This window comes from Jaculus jaculus, chromosome 2 (assembly GCF_020740685.1).
Source record: "Jaculus jaculus isolate mJacJac1 chromosome 2, mJacJac1.mat.Y.cur, whole genome shotgun sequence".
NCBI lineage: Eukaryota > Metazoa > Chordata > Mammalia > Rodentia > Dipodidae > Jaculus > Jaculus jaculus.
Window position 1 is genome coordinate 214,514,800 of NC_059103.1, and position 27,004 is coordinate 214,541,803.

At 50.2% G+C, this 27,004-nt stretch overlaps 1 protein-coding gene across 2 annotated transcripts in view; it reads left to right on the forward strand.

The window, feature by feature from the left end:
• Zc3h3 (zinc finger CCCH-type containing 3) overlaps positions 1-27,004 on the forward strand; it is a 138,317-nt gene that overhangs the window by 58,467 nt on the left and 52,846 nt on the right. For both annotated transcript variants that reach the window (XM_004656380.3, XM_045144090.1), the window contains exon 4: positions 755-905. In XM_004656380.3, the coding sequence (XP_004656437.1) occupies positions 755-905 (151 nt within the window). The remainder of the gene's footprint in view (positions 1-754; positions 906-27,004) is intronic.

Below are 27,004 nucleotides of genomic sequence, written 5' to 3' on the forward strand. Positions count from 1 at the left end.
TCTGTTTAGGGCCCTGTGTCCTAGGCTAGAGGTGAGCAGCTATGAGAGGCAGCTATGTTAGCCTTAATTATCTGGGCAGTTAGAACTGTACATTATGAAAGTCGGGCAATTAGGCGCATTCCTCGAAGCTGTAGGGAAATTGCTGGCTATCAAGTGGAAGGGAACTCGGGCAAAACAGATCCCTGCTAATTGCAAGAAACATTCAACAAGAAAAAGCTGTTGTGGATGTCACCCCACAGAATGGTATGAAAACAGTGATTAAGTACACCAGTCTCTCTGGGCATGACATTGGGGAGGTGTTGGGGAGGAAGTGAGCTTTCCATCACCCCTTCCATGCACAGGAGCACAGGACAGGAAGACTGCCTTTTCCAGCCTCTGGGACCCACCCTGAAGTGTGGAATCTGGGTTTTCCTGATGTGGGTGCTCACCTGGGAAGCCTCCTAGTTGCCTAGGGCTTAGTTTGCTGCACCTCTACTCCCAGGGAGCACCACTCAGCTTTCTCATCCTGTCCATTGTGACAGCTAGAGCATGTTCAGGACTTGAGTCCCCCTCTCCTGGAGGCCATACCAATCACTTCCTGAAATCTTGGCTGCAGGCTCTCTGGGGACATGTGTGTATGCATGGAGTGGGTGATAGAGAATGCTCTAATTCAAAGGTATATGGGTGAGATCAGGTTCTAGGGTACCCTTCAGCCCCTGGGGCTTCTCAGCTCTGCCCTGCTGATTCATACCTGTGCCCTGGATTTCCTCTGCAGCTTCTAGTGTGCATCTTCGGACTCCACCTTCTAGCAAGGTGGTCAAGACGCGCTACCGCATCGTCAAGAAGACTCCTGTGTCGCCTCTTAGTGCCCCACTGTGCACCTTGTCTCTACCCTCCTGGCGGTCCCGGCGGGTTGCACTTTCCAGGTAAGAGAACTTTGTCTAGACTCCTGCAGACTTGGGAACTGGGCTGTCTGTCTGATCATTAAGGGTTGTGGTTGCAGGATGAGCCGTGGACTGGAAGCTGTGGTATACAACATGTTGGCTGGAAATCAGCCCAATTTTTTTGTTTATGTAGCAGTTTGTATACTAGCTATAGCAATTTATACACTAGAGAGAGAAGTCAGCCTGCTTCCTTCTCTCTCTCTCCCTCTCTGTCTCACACACACACACACACACACACACACACACACGTGTATGCTCTCTCCTGTCATAAGCAGGTCAGTAGTTGGTAGGCCTAATACCCCACAGATACAACCAGTCCCTAGACAGTTGGAATCCCTACAGGAAGCTGCCCTGGGGCATCCCTGGGGAAAATTTTTTAGTGAGTGAAGCCAGGTCCTAACCTACCTGCATGCAAGTTGCCACATGTAGATTGTCAAGAAGGGTAATGGTATAGAGCTCTTCCTTGCCTGCCCAGGCTCCCTCAAAGACAGCCTTATTTTGAGAATGCACTGACCTTTGCTGCTGCATTGGAATGCAGTAGGCTGGGAACAACCCTTCAGAGGAATGGTCTGCTTCTGCCCTCTTGGGAGCTCCCCTGAGGTCCCAGGAGGCTGGGTCCTAGCTGACATTAGTCATTTTTGTGCTCAGTTGGTGGTGTCCTACCTGCAGGCATAGGAGAAGTGTAGAAGCCTACTGGGCAAGTAGGGAGCAGGGAATGGCAGAGTCTGGCCCTGGGGGTGCTATGGAGCTGGAGACTATAGAGCAGACCCACCAGCTGAGCCGTGTGTCTAGAGGCCCACCACCCTACATATGGTGCTGTATGTCCTTTGTCCTGCTGCTGCCCAGAGGATTCCAGCCCAACTCCTGGGGTGTACCAGGCTATGTGGGCAGCTCTGCTTGGCTCCAGAGCCTGTGACAGGTGAGCCTACCTAGCTCTTCTGTCCAAGGCCTACTGGCCTTCCCCATTATCACTGGCCATACCATGCTTGGCCTTGCTGCTGACTTTTCTGGAGGCAATAGCTAGAAGTATATTTTAAATTAATTTTACTGTACTTTTTGTAATATTTTTGTTTTAAATAGATTTATAAGCATCTTGGGGGCTATTTCTACAAATTTATGAAGATAATTTTTACTCTCTCGATAAGGTTAAATTTACACCTGCTATTTCCATATTAATTCACATTGCTAAGTGGATCTAATTTTCTTCCGTTCCTCTATCTGGTGAGCATGGCCTTTCCTAATGCAATTTCCCCTCACTAAATCACTGAGATCGGGAGTCATGATCGAGCTAAATTAACTTAAATTAATTTACTTAATAAGAGCCCCAGATCATCGTGAATGAGGTTCAGATTTATTGATTCTTGGCTGGTGAGAACCTCCCCCTCCTGTAGCCAGCATTGGGCCTGCATCCCTCTTCCTGGGGCATGGATAGATCCTGAGGTGTTGCTCCTTAGCGACCTAACCAACCTCTCACTCCTGCCTTGGCGAGCTGAGAAGACTAACCCCCCAGGAGAACCCTACATGGATCACTGGGCAAAAACATTCCCAGCCTTCATTGTGCTCAGAGACATCTGGAGGTGGAGGTGGTCAGTGCAGCTTCAAGAGCCGAGGCCATAGTGAACTGTCAGCTGGCACACCATGTGGTCTAATGTGGAATCTAAGGGACAGAGAGTAGCCAGGTCAACTGGGCTCTCTGCAAAGATGGCATCTGGCATGACTTGACTGTGAGCATGGGTGGCAGGAGGTGGGGTAGGCACTTTAGATGGCTCCAGTCCTATAGCCGTAGGTGCCAGAATTGAGTCCATTTTTGGCTAGCAACCATGGATTTCAGACCTCAGTGTTCTCTGTGCATGGAGGCACAGTTTAGCCTACCAATATGGTCACAGTCTTCAAGGGCTTCCACTCTTTTCTGAGCACCCATTCTAGTCCTGTGTAACCCCTTGCCTGGTATCTGGGATCCTTGAGTACATGACCTTTAGGCCTGGCATCAGTGAGGGAGCTAAGCTAAGAAGTAAGGTTCTGAAGAGGTCCTGGGAAAAGTGGCTGCCAGCAGGTTAGGCCTCCCTCACCCAAGGTCACCTGCACCCTGTTGTGGGCTGCATGCTCAGCAGAGTGACTGCCAGCCAGCTGACTAGCCTGCTGTCAGTTGCATATGCCTGGACCCAGCTTGTTGAAGCAGCAGAAAGGACCTGTCTCTGGGGCCAGCAGCCAGAGTTGGTGCCTGTCAGCCTACCATCTTTGCCCTGTCTGAGCCAGGGACACCAGTGAGTAGTTGGCAGATTTGCCTCACTGCAGCCAACCCTGCAGGGTTCCTCCATCTCCCTGGGCAATGGTGGGGGAAAGAGAGGAGTTGGCCTGGCACTGGACCCAGGCTGCCACAGTCTATGGGTTGCTGCATTGAAAAGAAGAAAGTAAGGCTGTTCACTGGACTCATCTTGAATCCCTAGCCCTTACCTTGGGAAGGATGATATCCTTAGAGGTTTTCCTTCCTGGGTGGGCAGGCCCCAGCCATCATGGAAGCCTTAGTGGGCAGTGTTGGAGGCTGGTGGACACATGTGGGAAGTGGCAGTTTGGTCCAGTATGGGCATGGGGTAGCCTCTGCTTGTTCTTTGCAGACATTTACTGTGATTGGATATTTGATCACTTGGAAGAGGGTGGCAGGCTGAATGACCCTAGGTAAGCCTTTTTCTGCCCTGGTTGCCTGCTAATTCTGCGGTGGCAGAGAGGAGACAGCAGGGGGTGAGCAAAGAAGCCAAGGGGAGCAAGCGGTGGAGGCTTGGGGTTCCATGTGGGGCCCCGGCTGTCCCAGGCTACTGCTTGGAGAGCCACTTGTTGTCCATATCCCAAGAAAACCTGTTAGGAATGGGGTTCAGCACAACCCCATGTGGTCTAATCACATCTCTGCTCTCTTTAGGGAGGATCATCAGGCTTGAGTCTTGTGGGGAGGAGGCCCAGGATAAGGCCTTGAACTGAGGAGAATGGGAGAAAGTACACGCTGTGTGAGGCCTGGGCAGGTCCCCCGAAGGCTTCTCCTGCTCATCAGGCCTTTCTGGTCATGTCTCGGGACCCCCTTTCCATGGTCCTGTTACTCCTGCATGGCAGGACTTTTACAATTTTACGGAGGGTGTGGGGAGTAGACTCACTCCTGGCTGATTTTCCAGAGCCCTCGGAGTTCCTTTCTGCTTTGCTGGGGAAGCAGAAAGTCCCTGGCACCTAGGCTGTTAGCACTATTTCTGTTCTAGGAAAAGGGCATAGGTTGACTATCTTGCTCTCTCTCTGGGAAGTTCCCCGGCATTCCTTCTTTGGAGCCCATGGGTAGCTCCAGACTGGATGTAGGTGGCTGTGTGGCCACTGCTGTCATCTGCTGTCTTTGGTCACACTCTTCTGACATGAAGTGGCTTTACTCTTAAGGTCTCTCCCTACTACTGCTGGCACTATCTGGGCTGGGCATGGGGGTGGGGTGACAGGGTGCTGAGGGTAAGCTGAAGTCAGCCAGTGGCCTCAGATTCTCTTGGCTGGTCTGTGTTTGTTGCTGTCCAGAGAGAAGGCTGGGAGGCCACTGAATAGAGCCTTAGGGTCTTTCGGGTACTAGAAGTCAGGGTCTCAGGATGGGCATGCCCATTAAAGCTATGGTGAACAAGGTCACCTGCTGCCCTGGCTGGAATGACTTGAGGCCAGGGACAGAAGGTGAAGCGACCATAGCTCAGTTGTGGATAGGGATGTGCCTTTGAAGTTTGTCTGTGGTGCCATATGCATACTGTCCCCCTTGGGTACCACTCAGTTTTGGTGCTGCTTGGTGAGATGAGGCTCTTCTGTCAAATGTGCCAGTTCATACCTGGGGAAGCAAATAGGATGGGGCTGACAGTATGAAACCATCACTCAGTTTTCTCAGGCCAGGACCCTTGGTAGCCCACCATACAAACTGCCTTACACACCACCTCCAGCCTCCCCCAGCAGTCTTCAGCACTGCACGCCACTGCTGACTTTGTGGGGACTTATCTCTAAGGCCCCCAGGTTGAGAACCAACCCAGGGGCCCAGAGGGTAGGGTGCAGGTCTGGGTTTCAGGGCATAGGAGCAGAAGGTCTGTGGGGCCCCGGAGGAGCCACCTCAGGACCCACGCACACATCACGCACGGTGTTCACTTTTTTTTTGTTCTAAGATTTGTGGATTTGCCTGTACCCTATGGCTTCCAGCAAATTCATTAATCTGAACTGAAGCTGAAATGTGACTTATATCCCTAAACTGCCTGTCACTTTTTTTTCTTTCCAAATTCATTTGACATGAAAGTGTGAAATAAACAGAAGCCACTGTGCTTAAGCAGCTGAATCGGAAGGCTTTTCCATCCCAGCTACAAATGGTCTTGTCACAGAGCTGCTGCTTGCTGGGTTGCCTTATTTTATTTTATTTTCTGTCTGTGTGGTAAATCTTAAGTAATCTCTGTGTAGTTTGACGAGATTTAGGCCACAATTTTGAAAGGCTCCGAAACGCTTCTCCAAAGTGACGTCTCATTAAAGAGGATTCAGCCTCAGATGGGAGGCATCTCTGCTGCTTTCCCTTCATGTGTTTCCTTAATGAGCCTGTGTGGCCCTCCTGCCTGCCAGCCACCACCGTGGTCCTCCTGCCTGCTTTCTGTGTGAGGACTGTCTTGTCACTGCTAGGGCTGCCTTAACACAGTGTCACTGAGCGTATGGCTCAAGGAGGCTCACTTCTGGAGGCCAAAGTCTGAGAGTAGGGTACAGCTAGATCAGGGTCTGGTGAGGTTTTTTTCCAGTTTCCTGGGGGCCCTCTTCACAGGCAAGGAGAGAGGAAAAGAAGTCACACATGTGCTCTCTGGAGTCTTTTTGTTCCATCTTTAGGATCTCCTCTAATTTTTGATAGCTACCCAAAGGCCCTGCCCCCAATGATATCTTTTTTATATTATACATTTTTTTATTAGAGACAAAGAAAGAGTATGGGCACGCCAGGGCCTCCAGCCACTGAAGAGGAATTCTTTTTTTTTTTTTTTTTTTGGTTTTTCGAGGTAGGGTCTCACTCTAGCCCAGACTGACCTGGAATTCACTATGGAATCTCAGGGTGGCCTCGAACTCACAGCGATCCTCCTACCTCTGCCTCCCAAGTGCTGGGATTAAAGGCGTGTGCCACCACGCCCGGCTTTTTTTTTCTGATTTTTTACTTTTATATTTTTTTTGGTATGAAGAGGAATTCTAGACACATGTGCCACTACCTTGTGTATCTGGCTTATATGGGTAGTAGGGAATTGAACCTGGGTCCTTAAGGCTTTGCAGGCAAGCACCTTAACCAGTAAGTCATCTCTCCAGTCCCCAAACATTATCTTTTAGAGCTGGATCTACAACATGAGAATTTTTTTTGTTTTTTGAGGTAGGGTCTTGCTCTAGCCCACACTGATCTGGAATTCACTGTGTAGTCTCAGGGTGGCCTCAGATTCACAGAAATCTCTCTGCCTGTGCCTCTTGAATGCTGGGAATAAAGGCGTGCACCACCACACCTGACAATGTGAGGATTTTGAGAAGCACAAGCATTCAGTTCCTGGTAGAGTGTATCCTACTGGGACTATCTACAGCTAGAGTTCCCACAGCTTTTTTAACATGCCCAAAAATTATGGTGGTGAGAGATGTTTGGGTGATGTCTTGCCTGAAGACAGTGTTGCTGGATGCTCCAGGTTGCTTCCATTGTGTTCTCCACTCTGGCCTGGCAGTGTGCAGGCCATCCAGATGAGCCCAAGATGGAACTCTGCTCAGAGGACACTCCTGGAAGTATGCAGGCCATCCAGATGAGCCCAAGATGGGATCCTGTTCAGAGGATACTCCCAGATGCTACGGTGGTAGGGTATATTGAGTTAGGGGCCCATCGGAGTTGACCCAGGCAACAAGTTTCCTAGTGGGGATGGCAATCAGGAGGCACATAGACAGATGAGACAGGTGGCTTTGTGGGTGGCTACCATGGGGCACACCAAGGTCTAAGACTTGCCCAGGATAAATGGGGGAGTGGGTAGTCTCCTAGAAGACTGTTCTGGAAGCAGGGCTTGTAGGGATAGGGACAAGGACAGCACAAGCCACAGCAGCAGGACCTTACTGTGCTCTGGAGAAATGTTCAGGCTATCCATTGAGAGGAAAGAGACCAGGGATTATGTGCCAGACTGGACCATGGGGCTGTGCCTGGCCAGTATGAGACTGAGTTGTCAGGATGGGGCTGTGTCTCCCTCAGTGAGCAGCAGCTTGCCAAGGTGGCAGCACTCAGTGACTGTGGGTGAGCTCGCTTCCTAGCTCTGGCTGTGGTAGGAGGGAGGAGCAGGGCCACTTGAGGCAGCCCACCTTCCTCTAGGACACAGCTGGGCCTCTGTGTCCTCTCTCTGCTCTTGCCCTAGGGCTTGATGCCCTTCCAGTGCTACTGACCATCAGATTACCTTGTCCCTCTGTTCTGGAACTCAAGATACACCATTCTTCTCTGCCTGAACTTCTCCTAGGAGCAGGACCCTGTTCTGTTGAGCCCCTCGGCATTTACAGCTTTGGGTTTCATGGTGGCATTGATAGTCAGTAGTGGTAGTAGTTCCTGATGGTCAGGTTTTGGGGCTTACACTTGAGCCCCAGTTCTGCACCCTATTCAGTGCCTGCCACTCTTGTATGGGTGGCCCTAGCCCAGCTCCCTGCCCAGTCCCCACAGCATAGGATCAGCAAATGCAAGCCTGTCCGAGAGTGTGGCAATGTGTGCAGTAGGACAGTGGTTGGGAGCATTGCTGCCCATCTGAGAGTCTCTGGGACTGCATGGGGGATGGCCCTGGGAGCCACTGGTGCCTCTCCAACCCCCTTTCCTCTACTTTTGGCATTGGGGGTGTGAATCAAAACCCCTCTTTAGGGGTGTGCACATACAGGGGCTGTTGCCCCACAGGTTTGGGTTCAGGTTACCCCAAGCATAGGGAGTTTTTTGACTCATCCAAGGCTAAGAGGAGATTGCCTAACACTGGAGTTCCAGGGGACTGGCCCTCTGGTAGGTCAGCATAGGGGTAGTCTTGTGGGTCGGAGTTCGTAATTTGGCCCCACAGTTTCCTTGTCTGGCTGTGGGCATTTCAACTCAGGTGAGAGCCCAGCAACAAATCATCACCCAGCTTCCTGTTGTTTCTTCCGAGGACTCTTAAGTGGGTGTCCTGGACAGACCACGAATGGGTGCTGCTTTCTTCCTGTCCAGGGCCCAACTTGGAAGTGCCTGCTTACTGACCCACAGCCCAACTGATTCTTTTCAAAATATCTTATTTTTATTTATTTAAGAGAGAGGGAAAGGGAGAGAGAAGGGAAGAGAATGGGCAAGCTTGTGGGAATTCTCCTGTGTCTGCCTCCTATCCTGTCGTAGGAGTGCTGGGATCCCAGAAGCCCACCACAGCTTCTGGCTTTTTACATGGGGTCTGCACTTTGTCCCCACGGTGTCTTTGAAGACCTTCTGTGGTGTCTTGTAATTTCAGGATAGGCATAGCTGTAGTATGGAGCTATCATGGGGTCTTTATCTAAACTCACTGATATGCATGTTTCCCTATTTACTGCATCACTTTCTCTCTATCGTTCATATACATTGGGAACCTTTTGCCCTTGATCTGGTACTTGAGGGCTCTATGCTGACCTCCAAGCAGGAAGGGAAGCTGAAGTCATGCTTGTTCTTGTGGTCACTGTGTTTGTTGAGTAAAGGTCCTAGGTAGATGTCTTGTAGACTATCCCTCTGCTGGGCTTCTTTGATGTCTCTGGAATGAAGTACAGATTTGCCATTTTGGCAGGAATGCCAGGGAGACACTGGTGTGTCCTTAGGATACCCAGGAGCTTCTTTCTGGCCTCTGTGGTGCAGGTCACTTAGAGCCTTTGGTGAGAGATCACGAAGACTTGGCAACATTCTCTCCAACCCAGTTGAATTGTCACCCAATTTCCTAGGCCCTTTCCTAACCACCCCCTTCCTTCCAGTGAAGTTGGTGGGATTCTACTGGTAAGCAGTAGCCCCTTGGCTGTTTTTTTAAAAAGATATTCACTTATTCATTCATTTATTTATTTATCTATCTATTTATTAGAGACAGAGAGGGTGAGTAAAAATGGGTAGGCCCTCTAGCCACTGCAAACCAACTCCAGATCCATGTGCCACCTTGTGCATCTGGCTTACATGGGACCTGGAGAATTGAACCTGGGTCCTTAGGCTTTGTAGGCATGTTGCACATTAACCACTATGCCATCTCTCCAGCTCCCCCCCCCCCTTAACTTATTTTATGTGTTTCTTTATAATGGTGTGGTCTTGGACTTCTTATTCTAGTTCAGAGGTGACGATCTTGTTTTTATTACTTATTTTGATCCTCATCTGGTCTTATCCTTTAGCCTGGTCCTGGGTCCTTCAGACATTGCCCTGTCTTCTCCACACTTCCTCACTTTCTACTGGATAAGGTACTCCAAGTTCACCCCTAACTTTCCCTTCCTAGTTCCAGAATCCTCCACTTCTCTGTGAAGTCCTGGCTCCTTGTGATGTGAGAGCATTGGTCAGCTTCTGCAGTGCACAGGAACAGCCCTCCATGGCCAAGCATTAGTAGTGCCAAGTGCCAAGGCTTGGGACTGAGGGAGTATGCCCTTCTTTGCGCCTTGGCTTCTGGATCCATTCTAGTCAGAAGAATAAAACTGTCTATCTGCCTGTGCATGAATGCACACTTCCCTCCCCTCCCCCGCCACACACACTAGCTCTACTCCAGCCCTGTTCCATGTCTGTGGCTCTTCTCCAATCCAGAGAATCGTTGCTCCTTTGTCCTCAGTCTATATTGTCATTTGCTCAAGCCTGGAATGCAGGTTTTGGACCTTCCAACCAATAACACGGAGAAAAGCACGTTTACTAACTCACAGTCCACAGTAGGCAGTGATTCTTAAGCCAAATTACCGTGTGACCAGATGCAGAAAGCCAAGTATCCAAGTCTGAGAGTCTAGGCAGAGCCCACACCTGGGCATCCCTTGGCTCTGTGGAGATACAGTCAGCACATTGGAGCTGCTTCATGCTGCTGTCTTCACGGCATCTGTAGTTTCCTTGTTCATATCGCCTAGCTTATTCCACACTGGTGTGGTCCTTGGGTGGATATTTGGGTTATTTCCACTTCTGGAGTGTGAATGAGGGCTGCTGAGCATATGTGCACACCTGAGCCATCTCCCCAACCCTCATCTTTTCAATATTTTTATTTGTTTGTGAGGGGGGAGAGAGACAGAGAATATGAATGTGAGTACAAGCCAGAGCCGTTTACCACTGCAAACAAGCTCTAGATGCTTGCACCACTCCGTGCATCTGGTTTTATGTGAGAACTAGAGAATCGAACCCAGACTATTAGACTTTGCAAGTAAGTGTCTTCGACCACTGAGCAATCTCTCTGGCCCTCTTATATTTTTATTTTATTTATTTTGGTTTTTCTGTTTTTAATTTTTTTTGTTTATTTTTATTTACTTACTTGACAGAAAGAGGCAGAGAGAGAGGCGGGGGGGGGGGGGAGGGAGCGAATGGGCACACCAAGGCCTCCAGCCACTGAAAATGAACTCCAGATGCATGTGCCCCTTTGTGCATCTGGCTTACGTGGGTCATGGGGGATCGAGCCTTGAACCGGGGTCCTTAGGCTTCACAGGCAAGTGCTCAACTGCTAAGCCATCTCTCCAGCCCTTATTTTGGTTTTTCAAGATAGGGTTTCACTCTAGCTCAGGCTGGCCTGGGATTCACTTTGTAGTCTCAAGGTGGCCTTGATTGAGCTCATGGTAATCCTCCTACCTCTGCCTCTCCTTCTACCTTCTACTGCTCTTCTGGAATTAAAGACGTGTGCCACCACACCCAGCTTATCTTTTTATTTTAAATATTTTATTTATTTTGAGAGAGAGAAGATAATGGGTGTGCCAGGCATCTAGCCATTGCAAACGAACTCCAGATGCATGCACCACCTTGTACATTTGGTTTACATGGATTCTAGGGAATTGAACATGGCTCCTTTGGCTTCTCAGGCAAATGACACAACTGCTGAACCATGCCTCCAGCCCTCCTTACCTCTTTAATTTCGACTCTCATGTGGTTCTGTCTCACTGCATTCCCGGTGACCAGTGATGTTGAGTACTTCCTCACAGTGGTGTCAAAGCTGTTTGTCTTTCATTGTAAAAGGTCTATTGAGTATTTTGTGCATGTTTCTAAGTGGTGGTTGAGCTGTGGGAGTATATTTACTTTTTTAAAAATATGTATTTTATTTATTTATTTGCAAGGAGAGAGGGGAAGAATATAGGTGTGCCAGGGCCTCCAGCTGTTGCACATAAATTCATGCAGATGCATGTACCCTGTGCATCTGGCTTAACAAGGGTACTGGGGAATCAAACCTGGGTTGTTAGGGTTTGCAGGGAAGCACTTTAACTGCTGAGTCATCTCTCATGCCCTGTATTTACTTTTTTTTACATTGTTGTATCCCCAACTTCCCTTGCTGAATCAGCTTCACCAGTGGGTTGTGACCATTTTCTTCCCAGAGTCCATGGTAAACCCAAGAAGATTGTGAACTTGGGGCCCCTGTTACTCTGACAGGTGATCCCTGTATCACCTGTGCTTCCCCACCCCACAGTGCACCCTGTACATGCATTTCCCCTGGCATGTGTACATGAGCTCATAGTGGGCCGTTTGCTGCTTCCGCTGCTGTGATCCAACCCCCAGCCCTGTGTTCATACTTTAGGGGACGTTTACTATATCCCTGTCTCTACCCACCCACACATGTCCCTCCTGTCCTGATAAGAAGCCCAAGGCTGCATGCACTTGCCGGGGCCACCCTCAGTGTCCACTGCTGGATTACTCACTCATGTTCCATTTTGATGTTCTGGAATTTGAGAAAACAAGTAAAGAAACCAAAACAGGCCATTGCCTTCATAGTGGGGATATGGGGCACAGATGCCTGTGGGAGGTGGCCCCTCTGTCCTCTGTGTAAGGTTGGCCTACAGTAAGGGTCTCAGGGCTCATCCTGGCCCAGGAGACAGCCTTTAGGGGTGACTCCTGGAGCCCTCCTTCCTTCCTGCTCTGGCCTTCCAAAGCTTCCCCACGTGGTGGTGAAGCAGGTCTCTTCCGACAGGTTTTTTAGAATTTTATTTTATGAGAACAGGCGGTTACGGCTCCCCAAGTGCTGTAAAAGTTAATGTGATAGCCTCCCTGCGCCTGTGCTCATTTTTATAATTTTTTATTTTATGAAACAGGACAGGGAGCTTAGTGACTTATTACTATTCATTTCGTTTCAATGCAGTAAATATTGATTCAGTTGGGGGTTTTCAATTTAAACCACTCGGCGATTATATAAAATATTACTGGCCTCTGAAATTATGCTTACCGATCCCTTCGGCTGCTCATTAAGGAAGGAGTGCAATTTTTAGATCCCTTTGCCTTCATCATTCTAATAAATGGGCTGAGATACGTTTTTGCACTGAAGGTGCCACAGAAGTTGCTAGCAGGGGCTTGACAGCACGGATGCAACTCTTAATTTGGAAGTCGTTTCAAAGCATGCCTTGGTTATTTATTTATTTTTGTCTGTTTGAGGCAGGCAGGCCTTTGAGTTTGGGCCCTCTGTGGTGCCAGGCTGCAGAGCTCAGTGGTGTCCTGAGCTGGATACCTGCTGCCTCCACTGCTGGGGCCCAAGTCTTCCCTCAGCCTTTTGAGAAGGGATGGTCAGGAAAGCCATCTTGCAAGGGTACTATCTGACCCCAGTCAGCACTGAGGCTGGAGTTCCTGGGGGACACTCCAGTCCTTGAGGACCATCTAGGGGAAGGGGAAAGACTGCTCTTCAAAGATCTTAGGACCCCAGGCCTTGCTGACGGGAGAGGCAGAGCTGGGACTCTGCCGTCTGAGTACCAGGGCCCAGCTAGCACTGATAGTGAGGCGGCTGCTGTTCATCCTTGACTGGTCTGACAAGCATTGTCATGTGCACCATGATGCCCCACCAACAGATGTCACTCACAGACCTGGCCCTCAGACAGGAAGCCAGCTAACTGGGGGCTTCTGGGTCCAGGTCTGTTTCTTTGCCTGGTCTGTCCCAATCTAAATGGGCAGCTTCCTGTGGTGAAATCCAGGAGACCAGGACAAGCAGGTTGTAGGTTGAGAACTCCCCAGCAGATATCAGGTCCCTTGTGTTCCCAGGCAGGTGTGGATACACTTCTCAAGAGCTGAGGAGCAGGGCCGGACTGGGGCTGGTTCCTCTCCCCCACAGAGCATGCCCTGCACGACCACACTCCTCTTGCTCCTGTTTGTGCTGCTGCCTTTTCAGTGTGCTCTTTGGGCTCCTGGCATGGGGCTGGGTGAGACCATCAGGGGCGATGGGGAAAGTACTAGCCAGGGTCAGTAGGAGCCTGAACAAGTGGGCTCAGGGTCTTGGACCCAGAATGGTTTCATGCCAAGACCCTAGGAGATGGAAGGAGGGCAGGCAGGGACCCCTCTGCTCCATGTCAGTTTGTGATCTTTTCTCCCTGCTTCATGAGGCTGTCCCTGGCCTCTGGGTCCCCCAAGTGTAGCACTGAAAGTAAACAAGCCCGAAGGAGGCTACCTTAGAGGTAGTGGGGCTGCCAGTAATTGTCCCACCTCCCTACCCAGGGCTGTGCACAGAGGCCTTGCATGGGTTCCAGCTCCCTCTGGCTTCGGTTATCTCTGTCTCTTGTTTACACTCTGTCTGTTCATGTGCGTCTTGTGTCTTACATTTTTGTTTCTGTTCATTCTTGTTCCTCTGGCATGTTGTGTCTGCCTTCACTCTTGCCTCTTTCCCTGTCCATTTAGACCTGTGCCTGACCCTGAAGTGCCATGCAGGGTGGTCCAGGGACTTGCCAGTGGAGGAGAGGGTGCCATACAAGGAGTCTGCAGCCTCAGGCAGCACTCCCTTGGGTGTAGGCTGAGGGGTAGGTAGCCTAAGTGTCCACATTTCACTCCTCCTGTAGCCTAGCCTGTGCCCAGAGCCTCTGGTAAAATCTTGTAGCCCAGTACATCCCCTGTGTCTCATCCCAAGGGCTTGTTCTGGATGGCTGTCCCACCCCAGCCATGTTGCACATGGAATGCCCTTCTGGCTAGGATGGTGGTAGCAGGCTTGGGCATCAGGGGTAAGGGGACCATCATTCTAAGGTCAGATCAGGGCTGGCCTCTGAGAGTGCAGTCATTGCTTTGCTGCTCCTGAGCTGAGCCTGATCTGTGCAGCGAGAAGGTGACCTGCCCCTGTTGGCTTGTGCTAAGCTTGTCTTGTGGGACAGGCCTGTGAGAAGACCATCACAAACAAGATGGAATGGCCCACTCCAGCCTGACTGTCCCTTCTTAGGCTGACATGCTCCTCTATTGTGGGTGAGATCTGCGCAGTAGGCTCCCAGGAGGGTCTCAGTGAGACATTGCTACAACAGAACCGCAGACCACAACATGAGGTGTTTGATGACAGAGCCAGAGGGCACACGCTTTCTGGCTGCCTAAGGACGGAGTGCTCAGAAGCCTTGAAAGCTTTTTCTTCAGCCTGGGGAGCCTGTGTGCAGTTGCAGTTGGCACCTGATCCCTGTGGATGAGGGGTAGGCAAAGATGGTTCTGGAAACACAGCAGAGGAGACTGGAGATGCCTCCCTGACAGCTAGAGACAAAGTATCCTTGTCACTCAGTGCACCTGGGTGCCTTACACCATTAAATGCTGTTCAAAAGACCACTTTACCCTCATTTTAGAGGTAGTAGTAAAGTATCATTCATTAATCAATACCATGCCTAATTTCCCATACATCAGCCAACTGATGTAAACCCAAAGCATGCTTTGCCTTCCAGGGCTGGGCCTAGTGTTGAGCAGGTGGATGTGGTGGCCTCATTGGGAAGCCCCCATCATGACTGCCATCTGTAGGGATCTTGTAGCCTGGACTTCATACTCAGGGTCCAGGTGAACTTGCCCCAGGGCCTGCAGCTCTGTCATCATGGTGCTTCCAAGAGGTAACAAGGCTTCCATGAGGGGGCATCCAGGGAGGCATGAATTCTCAGGATCAAGGCTGAGGTTCTTCCTTTGGCCCGTCTCTCCCACCTGCCTTCCACCTACACTTGACCCCTTCTATTTCTCTGTCCTTAGAGATGGGACTTAGGTGACACATTGACTCTACATTCAGCTTAGGGCATAGGACCTTGGTAGGTGGGTCTGTCTTGTCCTAGTGGGGGCCACCTGTTCATAGCTCCTGTAGTTCCTACCCTCATTACCTCTTCCCTTGCCCTGATCCTACTAAGGCTATTGGAGGTCTCAACACTTCAACTGCAGCCTGGGGCAGCTGAGGATCATGGGTGCCTGATGTGTGTTTGTTTTGCAACATTTACCTGATACGTGGGTTAGGATTTGAAAGACCTACCATGTATCAGAAGCTAGCCCAAGTCCTCTGGACATCCCGCAGCAGGTTAGGGGTCCAGCTTCTACTAGACTACCACCAGTGCCAGGCCAGGCAAGGCAGACCCATGACCAGACCCAGGCATGGTACGTTGCTGTTGCTGGCTTTGCCCCAGTTGCCCGCTCCTTCCCAGAGTAGCAACCCCGTGTAATTTGCAGTGGGATGTCTGTTAAGATTGCGTCCACTTCCCAAGTCAGCACTTAATTGGCAAGGCACTTGATTTAACAGCGTGGGAGCCTCCACCGGAAAAATGGCTTGAATAAATCTCTGCCCGACGCCAGAAAATAGATATAATCTCAGCATTAACTACATTAATAGTAGCAGGAGCCGAATTAAGAAAGCCATAAAGCATAGGCAGGGAGCATAAATTATGGCCTTTCTTCCCTCCACCCTTGGATTGGGGGGGCGTGGGTCTCAACGGGACAGGGGCTTAACAGCAGGACCCACCTCCCTGTGAGCCTGAGCAAGACCTGGCGAGACAGCTATGACCTGCCCTGACCTGTGGGTCCCATTCCCTGAAGGTTCTCAGAAGGTTGACTGTGGAGCCCAGCCTTCTCCTCCTGGTTCTTGCTTGTACCGGGCCTAGTTGAGCCTGGCTGAGGGTACTGTGGCCAGCAGTGCTACCAGGTGCTAGAATAGCCCCTCAGATAATTGGCAAATAGCAGAGCAGGGCTGGATTCTGCTGGGACCATTGATTACAGATCCAGTGCCTCCTTAGGTGTCCTCGGCTGAAATACTTCTTGGAGGAAGTTCCATCTGGTGCTGGTTGGTTAGACACCAGCTGGGTCCACCCCCCTCCAGCCCTCCCAGGCCTGGCCTTGAGGTTACAGCTCTTCTTTTTTGTCCCTGTCTCCCCAAGGGGCACTCACTCACTCATCTGCTGACAGCGGCTCCAGCCAGGACAGGTACTATGGACAGGTACTACCGACTGGTCTACTGAATGGGACTGGTGCAGGGCTGTAACTGGTTTAGAGAGCCTAGGTGGGCACATTCTGCAGCTGAGTCACATGCTGCTCTGCCCTGTATGTGTCAGTATTGTCACCTGAAACATGGACACCTGAGTAGAGTATAATCCAGGCTTCATTTTAGTTTGGTTCTTTGGTTCAACATTGTTTGTGTTTATTGTTCACTGCCCTCTGGTTGTTGCTTGCCTATTTTTCATGGATTTGTAGGACCTTTGAGAATTCCAGATGTCACCTATATTGCTTTACTCAGTTTCAGTTTGAGGATGTCTGCCAGAAGTACAGCCTTGTCTATGCTGTGAATTCTTCTCCCACTTAAGACTCCATGCATCAGTTTGCATGGCACCACCTTCCCTGCCTCTCTGCCCCTGTGGTGAGGTTCAGAACCCCACCTACCCATCCTGCCCAGAGCACCTGATACCCATACCTTGTCCTGGGCTTCATGGTAATGGAAGCAGGCTCCAAATATTCTGACTTCTTTCGCCTAACCCATGCTGTGGATTGACTTCTGTCCCACTGGAATTCACAAGGTGAAGCCCTGACCCCATGTGGCTCTATTTGGAGAAGAGATGTCGAGGAGTTGAGTAAGATTAACTTCATAAATGTTTGGCTCTGATCTAGTCTAACTGGCACCACAGAGGAAGAGGAAGAGACACAGGTGCATGCCTGGAGGAGAGCCTGGTGAGAATAGCAGGAAGGTACCATCTGCAGGCAGGAAGGGCGCCTCTCTGACACCAACCAGTGGCATCTGGGTATGGAACTAACAGCCTCATGAGGAGTCATGTTTCTGCTGTTGAAGTGCCTGCACCATAGTATTTTATGGGGCAGTCTGAGTTGGCCAGTCTACCAGCTTGGTCTTCAGGCTGTCTAGGGTGCTGTGTGTGATGGGGGCTCATGCTTTCTTCCAGACTGTCCATTTTGCTGTTGACCAGTGTCTGAGTTATTTCACATCTTGGCATCTGGCCACAAAGCTGCTCTCAGCCTTGTGGGCATGTCTCTGTGTGTCAGTGAACCTTCTTTTCCATAGAGTTGTTGTTTCCAGGTGGGCGCTGAACATCAACAGATGAGATAGTTGGGTTCTCATAGCTGGTGGTCATAGTATGGTGCTGTGGTTGTTCCAGCTCCCTTGTGTTGTTTTTCCCATTAGTGTGTGGTACTATCCTGATGAATACGTGATGCTGAACATATTCTTTTGTGGTTACGCTTTTTGGCGGAGTGCTTTTTTGGGTCTTTTGCTTGTTTTTGTATTTGTTTGCCTATTTATTGTTCTGCTGGAGGTCTTTATATATTATGGATACATTGTCTTGTATTCAAGAGCTTGTTTTTTTTTTTTTTGCTTTTTTTTCATTGCTGGATAGATAGGCAAGTATTCTACCACCAAGATATAACCTCATTCCTAGCTTTTGATTTTTTAAATTTTTATTTATTTTATGAGAGAGAGAGAGAGAATATTGGCACACCAGGGCCTCTGGCATTGCAATTGGACTCTAGACATTTGTGCCATCTTATATGCATGCATGACCTTGTACAACTGCCTTATGTGGGTCCTTGGGAGTCAAACCTGGGTCCTTAGGCTTTTGCAGGCAAGCACCTTAACCACTAAGACATCTCTTCAGCCTGGATTTGCTTTTTATTTTTTAAAAGATATATTTATTTGTTTGCAAGAAGGAAGAGAGTATGTGTGTGTATGAGTGCATATGGGTATGCTGGGCACCTTGTTGCAAACAAACTACAGATGTATGTGCCACGTTGTACATCTGGCTTTATGTGAGTACTTGGGAATCAAACCTGGGCTGTCAGGCTTTGCAAGAAAGTACTTAAAATGCTGAGCCACCTCCCCAGCCTGGGTTTGATTTAAAAAAAAAAAAAAAATTTTGTTTATTTGTGAGACAGAGGGGGGAGAGAGAGAAAGAGAGAATGAGTGAGATAGTTGGGCCAGGGCTTATTTGCTTTCTAAAAATTTATTTGAGAGACGGAGGGAGGGAGGGAATAAGGGGTGGAGGGAGAAAGAGAATGAATGAATGAATGAATATGGGTGTGCCAAGACCTCCCATTCATTGCAAACGAACTCCAGATGCATGTGCCACCATGTGCATCTGGCTTACATGGGTTCGCAGGCAAGTGCCTTAACTGCTAAGCCATCTCTCCAGCCCTAGAATTTGCTTTTTAAAGATGTCTGATATATCTGTGTCTTCTTTTATGAATGAGAGTTTTTGTATCCTGTTTAAGAAATACTTGCCTACCCACCATCATGCTTTCTTCCAGAAGTTTGGCGAAGTAATTTAAGTAGTGATTCTTCTTGGGTTCTTTTTTTTTTTTTTTTTAGTTTTTCAAGGTAGGGTTTCGCTCTAGCCCAGGCTGACCTAGAATTTGCTATGTAGTCTCTCAGGCTGGCTTTGAACTCTTAGAAATCCTCCTACCTCTACCTCCCAAGTGCTGGGACTAAAGGCCTGAGCCACCACGCCTGGCTTTGGATTGTTTTATTTGTGACCTGAAGTAAAGGTGAATTAAGGTTCCAAAAGCAGGTAAGTTAATGGAAAGGAGCCCCCTTAACTCACCAAGTACATGGGTATCTGCTCTCAGCCAGGCTGCAGGTACTAGAGCTGTTTCTGGCTACTCCATGTTTATTGTAGTCTGTTCATCTGAGTAGTCCCTGATGCTGTTCTTCCAGATGAACTTTAGGAGCACTGGGTCATGTTTCCAGCCTTCCCCCGACAACCCTACCAAGCAGCAGCACCAGCGTTCTTCCTCCTGCTGCGCTGCGCCTTACGCAGTCCTGGAAGGCCTGGCCGTGCTGCCGTGCTGCCGTGCTGCCGTGCTCCCTGTGTGTGCTGGACAGGCCTGTTGTGGGCTTCTGGGGAGTTTTATTGCCTTTCTTCCTTACGGGGTGCACCTGGTTTTTGCTGATGTCTTGGAAGGTTATTGATTCTTATGTACATTTGCTTCATAATTAGCTACCTGTTCAGCCCTCCAGCACTAATGAGTTTTTGTTGTTGAACCTTGTGGGTCCACTCCCTGGTGTTGGTGTGATGTCACTTCTTGGCGGGGCTCCCCTCATCCAAGGAAGTAGCTGGGTTCCCTGTGCAGTCCTAAGAGGAGCTATCCCAGGGGGTGGGTGGGAGAAGTATGTCTCTGTGGGTCACTCAGACAGCAATGACCTGTGGTTAGCTGAGAGCCCAGCCCTGCCCCTCACCAGCTGGCACACTGGTGCCAAATGGGTTCTGGCCAACAACCTGGGAAATCTGGGTGGTACCCAGGCACAGAGGATCGAGGACTACCTGGGGTATACACTAGTCAGACCTGCCAAGGGCAGCTGTGCTGGCCACGGGCCCCAACCCCTCTGTAGGTTGCTGAACTCTGCACTCCAGAGTGAGGCCATTAAAATCTAGCAAGACTTGTTTTTTTTTCCCCCCAGCTAACATACAAAACACCAATAGCTTCAGCTGAAATGGATTTTTAAAAGTGTCATTTTATGGAGAATTTTACTTTCCATCTTGTTGTTTATTAGGCTCTTAAAGGGAAAGCTTGTAATGCATCCATTGATCGAAATACCAATTGAATAGATGTGAGCACACAGCACATAAAATCGCCCAGCCCTCATAATGGGGTAGTGGCATTTGTAATGGAGGCCATGCAATTAGCATTGCCCACCACCACTTGACTGGGTGTGCCCCTGAATCTTTGCTGCTCATTACTGGGAGAGATGCCTGGCGTGGAGTCCCCCAGGAAGGAGCAGCACCTTGAACCGTCCTCCAGTGACACCTAATGGCTATCTTGGGGTCCTACTGGGCTGCCTTCTGTGGACTAGCCTGAGCTCCTCTGAGCCAGCTCTGCCCCACCTCCTTTCCCAGTAGCCATCCTGCTCCCCTGCCTGCGCTGGCCTCCCTGTCCTGGATATAAATACCCCCAGCTGCGGCCCTCGAGGGCAACAGCCCTCTCCATTGCACATGGGTCCTGAGTCTGTGGTAACAGGACTCCTTCGTCACCCACCTCACACCTCTACTTGGGCTGTCCCTTTCCTAGGAGCCTGGGACACTGGGTTGTCCAGGTCAGTGGGACTGGGCTTTTACAGTAAAGCCACTGTCCCTGTCGAGCATGTGCTCCCAGCCCAGGCTTTGTGGCTGTAGGCAGTGCTAACAGTGAGGGTGGGAGGTTCACACTGGTTGACACCCATACACACACACTTGTGTATTTGCACCCATGTGGATGCACACGCACACTTGCTTTCCCCAGCTGAATGACCAGGGTAGGGTGGTCGGCATTTCTGGTGGAAAGCCACACTAAGCAGTTTAGTGCCTGTCACGGCGGCTCCGGCTCCGCCTGACCTACTTGGGGATTCGCCGTGCAAGCTGCCTCTTCTGCTGACTGCGCACTCTTGCTCACTCAGCTTCAAGCCTCAAAAACCGTGCTCCATTTCCTGAAAAATGCTTCCCTGGTCGTTTTCTCTGCTCCTCAGCCAGCCTGCCCATCTCCTGCACCATCTCCACCCACCAGGCCTGCCTGGCCCGACCCATGTGCTATGCTTCCCTGGGTGGCCATGCCAGGGTTACAACTTTGCCCTTGCATGTTCTCTTGCCCCCTTTTCCCTCCTCAGCCTGCCCTTTGTACCCAGCCCCTGCTGCCCAGCCTGGTACCTTGTTACCAAAGCTCCCTGCACCCGTCCAGTAAGCCTTCCTCCTTTCACATCCCGCTCTTTATGCCTGTAGTTGACTGGGGCCTTCAGACCTTTCCTGGTCCCTGGCTCCTCACATACCCTTAGCACAGATTTGTAGAGCCGCCTGCGTGTTACACAGCATAAGCCCTGTCCTCTGAGAGCCCTAGATGACAGGCTGCTGGAGAGGTACAGCCTAGGGTCTGAAGTTACCGAGGGTGGGAACATCTCAGGCTCCCTGAGGATTGAGAGGGCTTGCTGAAGAACATGATGCCTGAGCTTGGATCAAATGCAGCCATCGCTGTAAGCTGTGCAAAGGCCCAGCACTAGGGTGTACAATGCTTTATAGGATCTGGAACTTTCCAGAGTAACCTGAGTTCTGGGCTAGAGATAGGGAATGTGGGGGAAGTGAGGACCTGAGAGCCCAGCCCTGTGGACCTCTTGTAATAGTCACAACAAGAATGAAAGGTCTTACTACAGGGCTTGAGGAAGGGGGACTTGATCCTATGTGAAGTTTCAAATCAATCAATGGCCAGAGCTGAGTGAGAACAGGGACTCCCAGCCTGCACCAGTGAGAAGTCAGGCTGGCTCTGGGGTGAGAGCAGAAGCCAACCCCGTGAGGCCTGGGCTTGATGAGGAGATGGCAAGTCATTTTCTGGAGGTTTGTGTGGGGGTGGGGAGGGGCACAGTCAGAGCTAGACTGCAGGTTCCAGGTAAGGATATACCTGAGGAAGAAGATTGGTCGGGTTTGGAGGTCAGTGTGACCTGGGCCTTGGCTGTGAGGGGGGTGAAGATAAACAAGGACTTGTGTTCATTTGTTTTTAACAGACAAGACTGGTATATGATGGATAGTATCAAGAAGATCTGAAGCAGGGCTGGGAGGGACAGTAGTGTTCTGGGGGAAACCCTCACTGTTCCCACCTCAGTTTACCTTCCAGGGTCCAGTTTCTTCTCTTCACCTGTGTTCTCTGGCCTGGTGTGCCAAAAGGAAGTGAACTTCAGGTCCCAGTCCCACCTCTTCTGGGCCTCTTTATAAGGCTGGTACCTCCTCATTCTATCCACTAAGGCTGTTCCTTTAGCCTTTGTACAGGTCCATCTGTGATGTCAGTATCTTCACTAACCTGACCTCCAGTGGTGTTTGTTCAAAAGTGCCATCAAGGGCTGGAGAGATGGCTTAGTGGTTAAGGCATTTGCCTGCCAAGCCAAAGGACCCAGGTTTGATTCCCCAGGACCCACATAAGCCAGATGCAGAAGGGGGCACATGCATCTGTGCTGAAGTCCCTGGTGCACCCATTCTCTTTCTCTTTGAAATAAATTTAAAAAGTGCCATCAAGAGAATGGAGTTTCAAAGGGGAAAGTGGGGGGGGGGGAGGGTTTTACCATGGGGTATTTTTTTCTCAATTTTCATTAACATTTTCCATGATTATAAAAAGTATCCCATGGTAATACTCCCCCCCCACACTTTCCCCTTTGAAATTCCATTCTCCATCATATCCCCTCTCCATCTCAATCAGTCTCTCTTTTATTTTGATGTCATGGTCTTTTCCTCCTCTCATGATGGTCTTGTGTAAGTAGTGTCAGGCACTATGAGGTCATGGATTTTATGTGGGAGGGAGCACGTTGTAAGGAGTCCTACCCTTCCTTTGGCTCTTACATTCTTTCTGCCACTTCTTCCACATTAGACCCTGTGCCTTGGAATGTGTGATCGAGATGTTACTCAGTACTCCAGTCACTTCTTTCCAGCACTGTGATACCTTCTGAGTCATCCCAAGGTCACTGCCATCTGAAAAGAGAAGATTCTCTACCCAAAGTGAGAGTGGCATTAATATAAGGGTATAAATAATAAGGGAAGTGCTTATTGGGCAGTTAGATAAGCATAGTATATACATTTTTCCAGACATCAGCAGATGTTACACCCCTAGGGCTCATGACTACCCCGTTTTAAGTTTTCAGTATCAGGGATATATTCAACCCAACGAGCGGGCCTCCAGTCCAATTGGAGGGCAGTTGGTTTTCACCATGACAGACGTGCCACTATTGCATCCGTTGGCTCATTTGGGCTGGCTGGCCAATTATAAAGCTTGCAGTGTCCACTGTTGAGTATCTTCACTGGTGGTAGCTCTTTCTCCCATTGAACTACACGTAGAATGGCTTCTTCCAGCTTTCAAGAGTGGTCTGTGGTGTGGGCCTTTGCGTCCTAGCTTACTGTGGCCTATCCAGACTGTCTGTCTGCCAGCTGCTTTCCTACCTGTGCCAAATCATACCAGGCCCTCAGTTTTCTAATAGAGGGGCGTATTATCTCTGACCTGTCCATTCTACATGCAGTAACATTGTAGGGTCAAGGGCTTGGCACCCAAAATTTGGGTCTCAAAGGTCAGCCTGTCTAGTAGAGGACTGTGTCCACAAAAGGGCAAGAGGGAAACATTCAGGAAGACCTGTCTGCTGAGCTGCTGTTGCTGCTGGTAGTGGCACAGTTCTGGGGCCTTCTGTTATGCCTAGATCCCACAAATCTAGAAGGGGTCTAGGCTTAGCCACCTGCACCCCCTTATACACCACTGCCCTTCTGCCAGCCAGGTCAGCCTCTGGCCTGGAAGTTTCCATTTCTAACAAGGCAGTGGACACATAGCATTAAAAAAGAAAGAAAGAAAGAAACTTACTTTTGAGGTGTGTGTGTCTTTCTCCCCATCATCACTGCTTTTCATTTAGAATGTTATCTCCCCCCACCATCCTTTCTGCCCCCTCCCCCAGGGGGAGAGGGGAGGCCCAGCCTCACCCTGGTGTAGTCAAGGTTATGGTGATAAATCCTGGGGCATTGTCACTTCTATTCGGAGTAAATTGGCTGGCCGCTTTCGGGCTGAAGGAAAGATAATTTGCTGTAGTATTTCAAATGGATTAGAAATGGATTTGAAGGGAAAGTTCATGCCTCCCATTACAAAGGCGAGAAAGAAGACTATCTTAAGGCACTGTTCCCTCCCTGGCCTTCATTATCCACGCTTAATACCTTTCCTATTTTCCAGCGTTAATGAAATTTCCTGGCGGCATGGGCCTGCCGGACGGATGGGAGAAGCCTTTAGATCTGTGGCTCCCGTTGTAGAAAAGGAATTACAGAGCCATGCCGTGAGGGCAGGCGTTCGCAGGGTCCTTGGCCTTGCTATTATCTCATTAATTTTATCCCCTCTTCTCTGTACAGTTCGTTTCCAAAGGCTGTCCTCTCCATTAGGGTAACAATTTACTGGAGTGCTATGACACCCATAGCTGTGAAAAGCTACATAAGACCCCACCCGGCATCCATGTGCAGGTTTCAAAGCCAGTAGCTGGCAAGGGCTTAGGCAAGGGAAGAGCTGATGATCACAAGAACTTGGCTTGAGGGTCTGGCTAGGTCTCCTCAAGTTCTTCCCCACATCTAACACCTCAAATGCAGCTTCCCCACACAAGGCTCCCAGGTACCTGGGTGAACTAAGCCATAAGCGGCACCTGTTTCCATTCCCTGAAGGCCCTGGCTCCTCAGGCCATTGTGAAGCAGAGTCTGGGACAAGAGCAGAAGGGCTGCTGTGCCTCTGTCTTACCTAAGTGAAGCCACAGATGTCCCCTAGTGCTCTCAGCGTCCAGTGAATGTGCTTGTCTTAAAGAGAAGAGGAAGGGACAAGGTGATTTTTCCTGGTTGTCTATAAGAATATAAACATGTTAAGCCAGATAAGGTGGCATATACCTGTAATCTCAGCACTGGGGAGGCTGAGCTAGAAGGATATATCATTTAATGATATATTCTGGGCTACATAGCAAGGCCTTGTCTCAAAAATAAAGCAAAACAAAACAGACAAAACAAAAATATGTAGAATAACTAAGGCTGTCTAGGGAAGAGCTGTGATCTGGGATGACCTTTCAGTTCCAAAGACCAACCATGAAAAGCAATTGTTAATAATGATGCTGGTTTGCCTGCCTGAGGGTGCTGAGCTGTGGGAGCTGGGTCTGTGCCTCCTGCTAATAACTGCATCCTTGAAGCAGGCCAAACCTAAGGCCCTCATGCACACATGCTGGCAGCTACGCTGTGGGCCTCCTGTGTGGGTGGGTTCTTGCACAAGTAGAGAAGGTATTCTGCTGTCCTGGTAGCTGTACCTGTTATGCTCGGTGGCTTCTAATACACTGCTTTAACATGAGGCTCTGTAGAAATGTGGGGCTACCCCTAGGAACAAATAGGAAGCCTGTTCAGAGCTCACAGCACCCAGGATGTTTCTTGATGGAGTAATGGAGCGGGAGCCTCAGGGCTGGGCCCAACATGGCAGGTGAATGTGAGTCTGACTGCCTGCTGCACTTAGTGTTTCCTGTGGCCAGCTCTGCTATGAGCAGAGGGACACTTTGAAGGAGTGCTTCGAGGGCAGAGCCTGTATGGACTGCAGACAGGGCAGCTGCCTCATTAATTGAGTGCCCCAGCTGTGACATGGATAGGTTCTCCCTGAGGAGGGGTCTCAGGGCTCTGGCAGTCTGCAGGCAGGATTAGGTGGCCCTAGTAAGTGAGGACCTAACTGTCTTGTAACTCAGTTGTAAGATGACCAGAGGTTGGGTGAGGGGTCACTGCTGCATGGGGGTACCCTCCTCACTCTAGCTCCCTACCCTCCTAATACTGCTTTAGCCTCAGGCTGGTGGATACAGGGGTAGCTGCCCTGTGGGCAGTGAAGGGCCCAGCTAGTTCAGGGGCCAGCCAGTCTTAGGCTGAGCAAACTTTAGTGGCCATTGTCCTGGGCTGGGCCCAGTTTCTAATTGGGGATTTGAGGTCCAGCAGAGCATTCCTTAAACACAGTTCCTATGGACCAGGATATGATCCTGATCCTCTGGGACTGGTAGAGTTCTTCAGCTGAGGGGCTGGGACAGGAAAAGACCTCTTCACCCAGCCCTCCTCACACTCTGGCATGGCCTCAGTGTAAGCCATGGGTACAGGGCTGGTGTCCATCGGGCTGCAGGTGCCCCAGGGTGCCAGAGTTTGGTAGTCTAGAGCTTGGAGGGCCAAGTCTGGTATGGTGCCTCTGTCTTGCCCATGTGGTGCCCAATGGAAGCTTGGTGGAGTGTGTGATGGATGGAGCAGTGGCCAAAGTAGGTGGATCACTGTAGCCTGCCCCTTAGCAGGCCTCTTTCCCTCTAAGACTGGTGTTTGTGAATGTGAATTTTAATTATGGAAAACTGGGTTAAGTGCCTTTTGCAGCCTCCCCACTGCTGTGTTTGTACTTACATTGCAGCTTTGGTTCCCTGATGCCTGGCTCGCTTTGCTCACATTATCTTATTAATGGGCCCTCAGAGGCCACTGGCTGGCAAGAGTTACCCCAACTTGCAGGTAGAGAGACCTAGACCTAGAGGAGCTGTGGTGCTCAATACTGGGAATGATAGCTGAGTCCAAGCACAGGTCTGCTCCTCCTTTGTGCTCCCCTGAGTGGCAAGGCAGGCAGTGGTGGACTGTACTGCAGATTCCAATACCAGGCAAGCAGGCAAGTCCCCTCCTGCTGTTACTTGGCAGTCGAGTACTGGGAGAATGCCTGGCTAACTTTGGCTTCCTGGGAGGCCTCACTTCTCAGGAGCTGGGGTCTGGATAGGTTTCAGGACCATAGGGACCAGTGGGGGAACCCTGTAGGATCCAGAAGGGAAGAGTCAAAGCCCTATGTCACACTGGATATGCCACCCTTACCTCTCATTTGAGCTATCCCCTTGGGGAAGGGGATGCTGTTATGAAGGTTGCTGTGAACTCTGCTAATGGACACAGCTACTGTCCACTGCACCAATTTGCCTTGGGGGGCAGTGCATGTAGTCCTTGGTCATAAACAGTCTGAGCTGAGTTTTCATAAGGCACTGCCAAAATGCATACTGAGGGTTGGCTCCATGCTGGGTCCCTGGGCTCACCTGGCTGTCAGGGCCCTGAGCCCCCTCCTCAGGGACAGCCTACCCATGTCACAGCTGGGGCACTCACATTGGTGAGGCAGCTGCAGGGTGTTTCTTTCTGAGTGGCAGCCGTGTCTGGGCCTTTCCCCAGGGGGTATGGGGTGTCTGGCAGAATGGGGTGGCCTGAGAACTGGGAAAGGAGGGGGA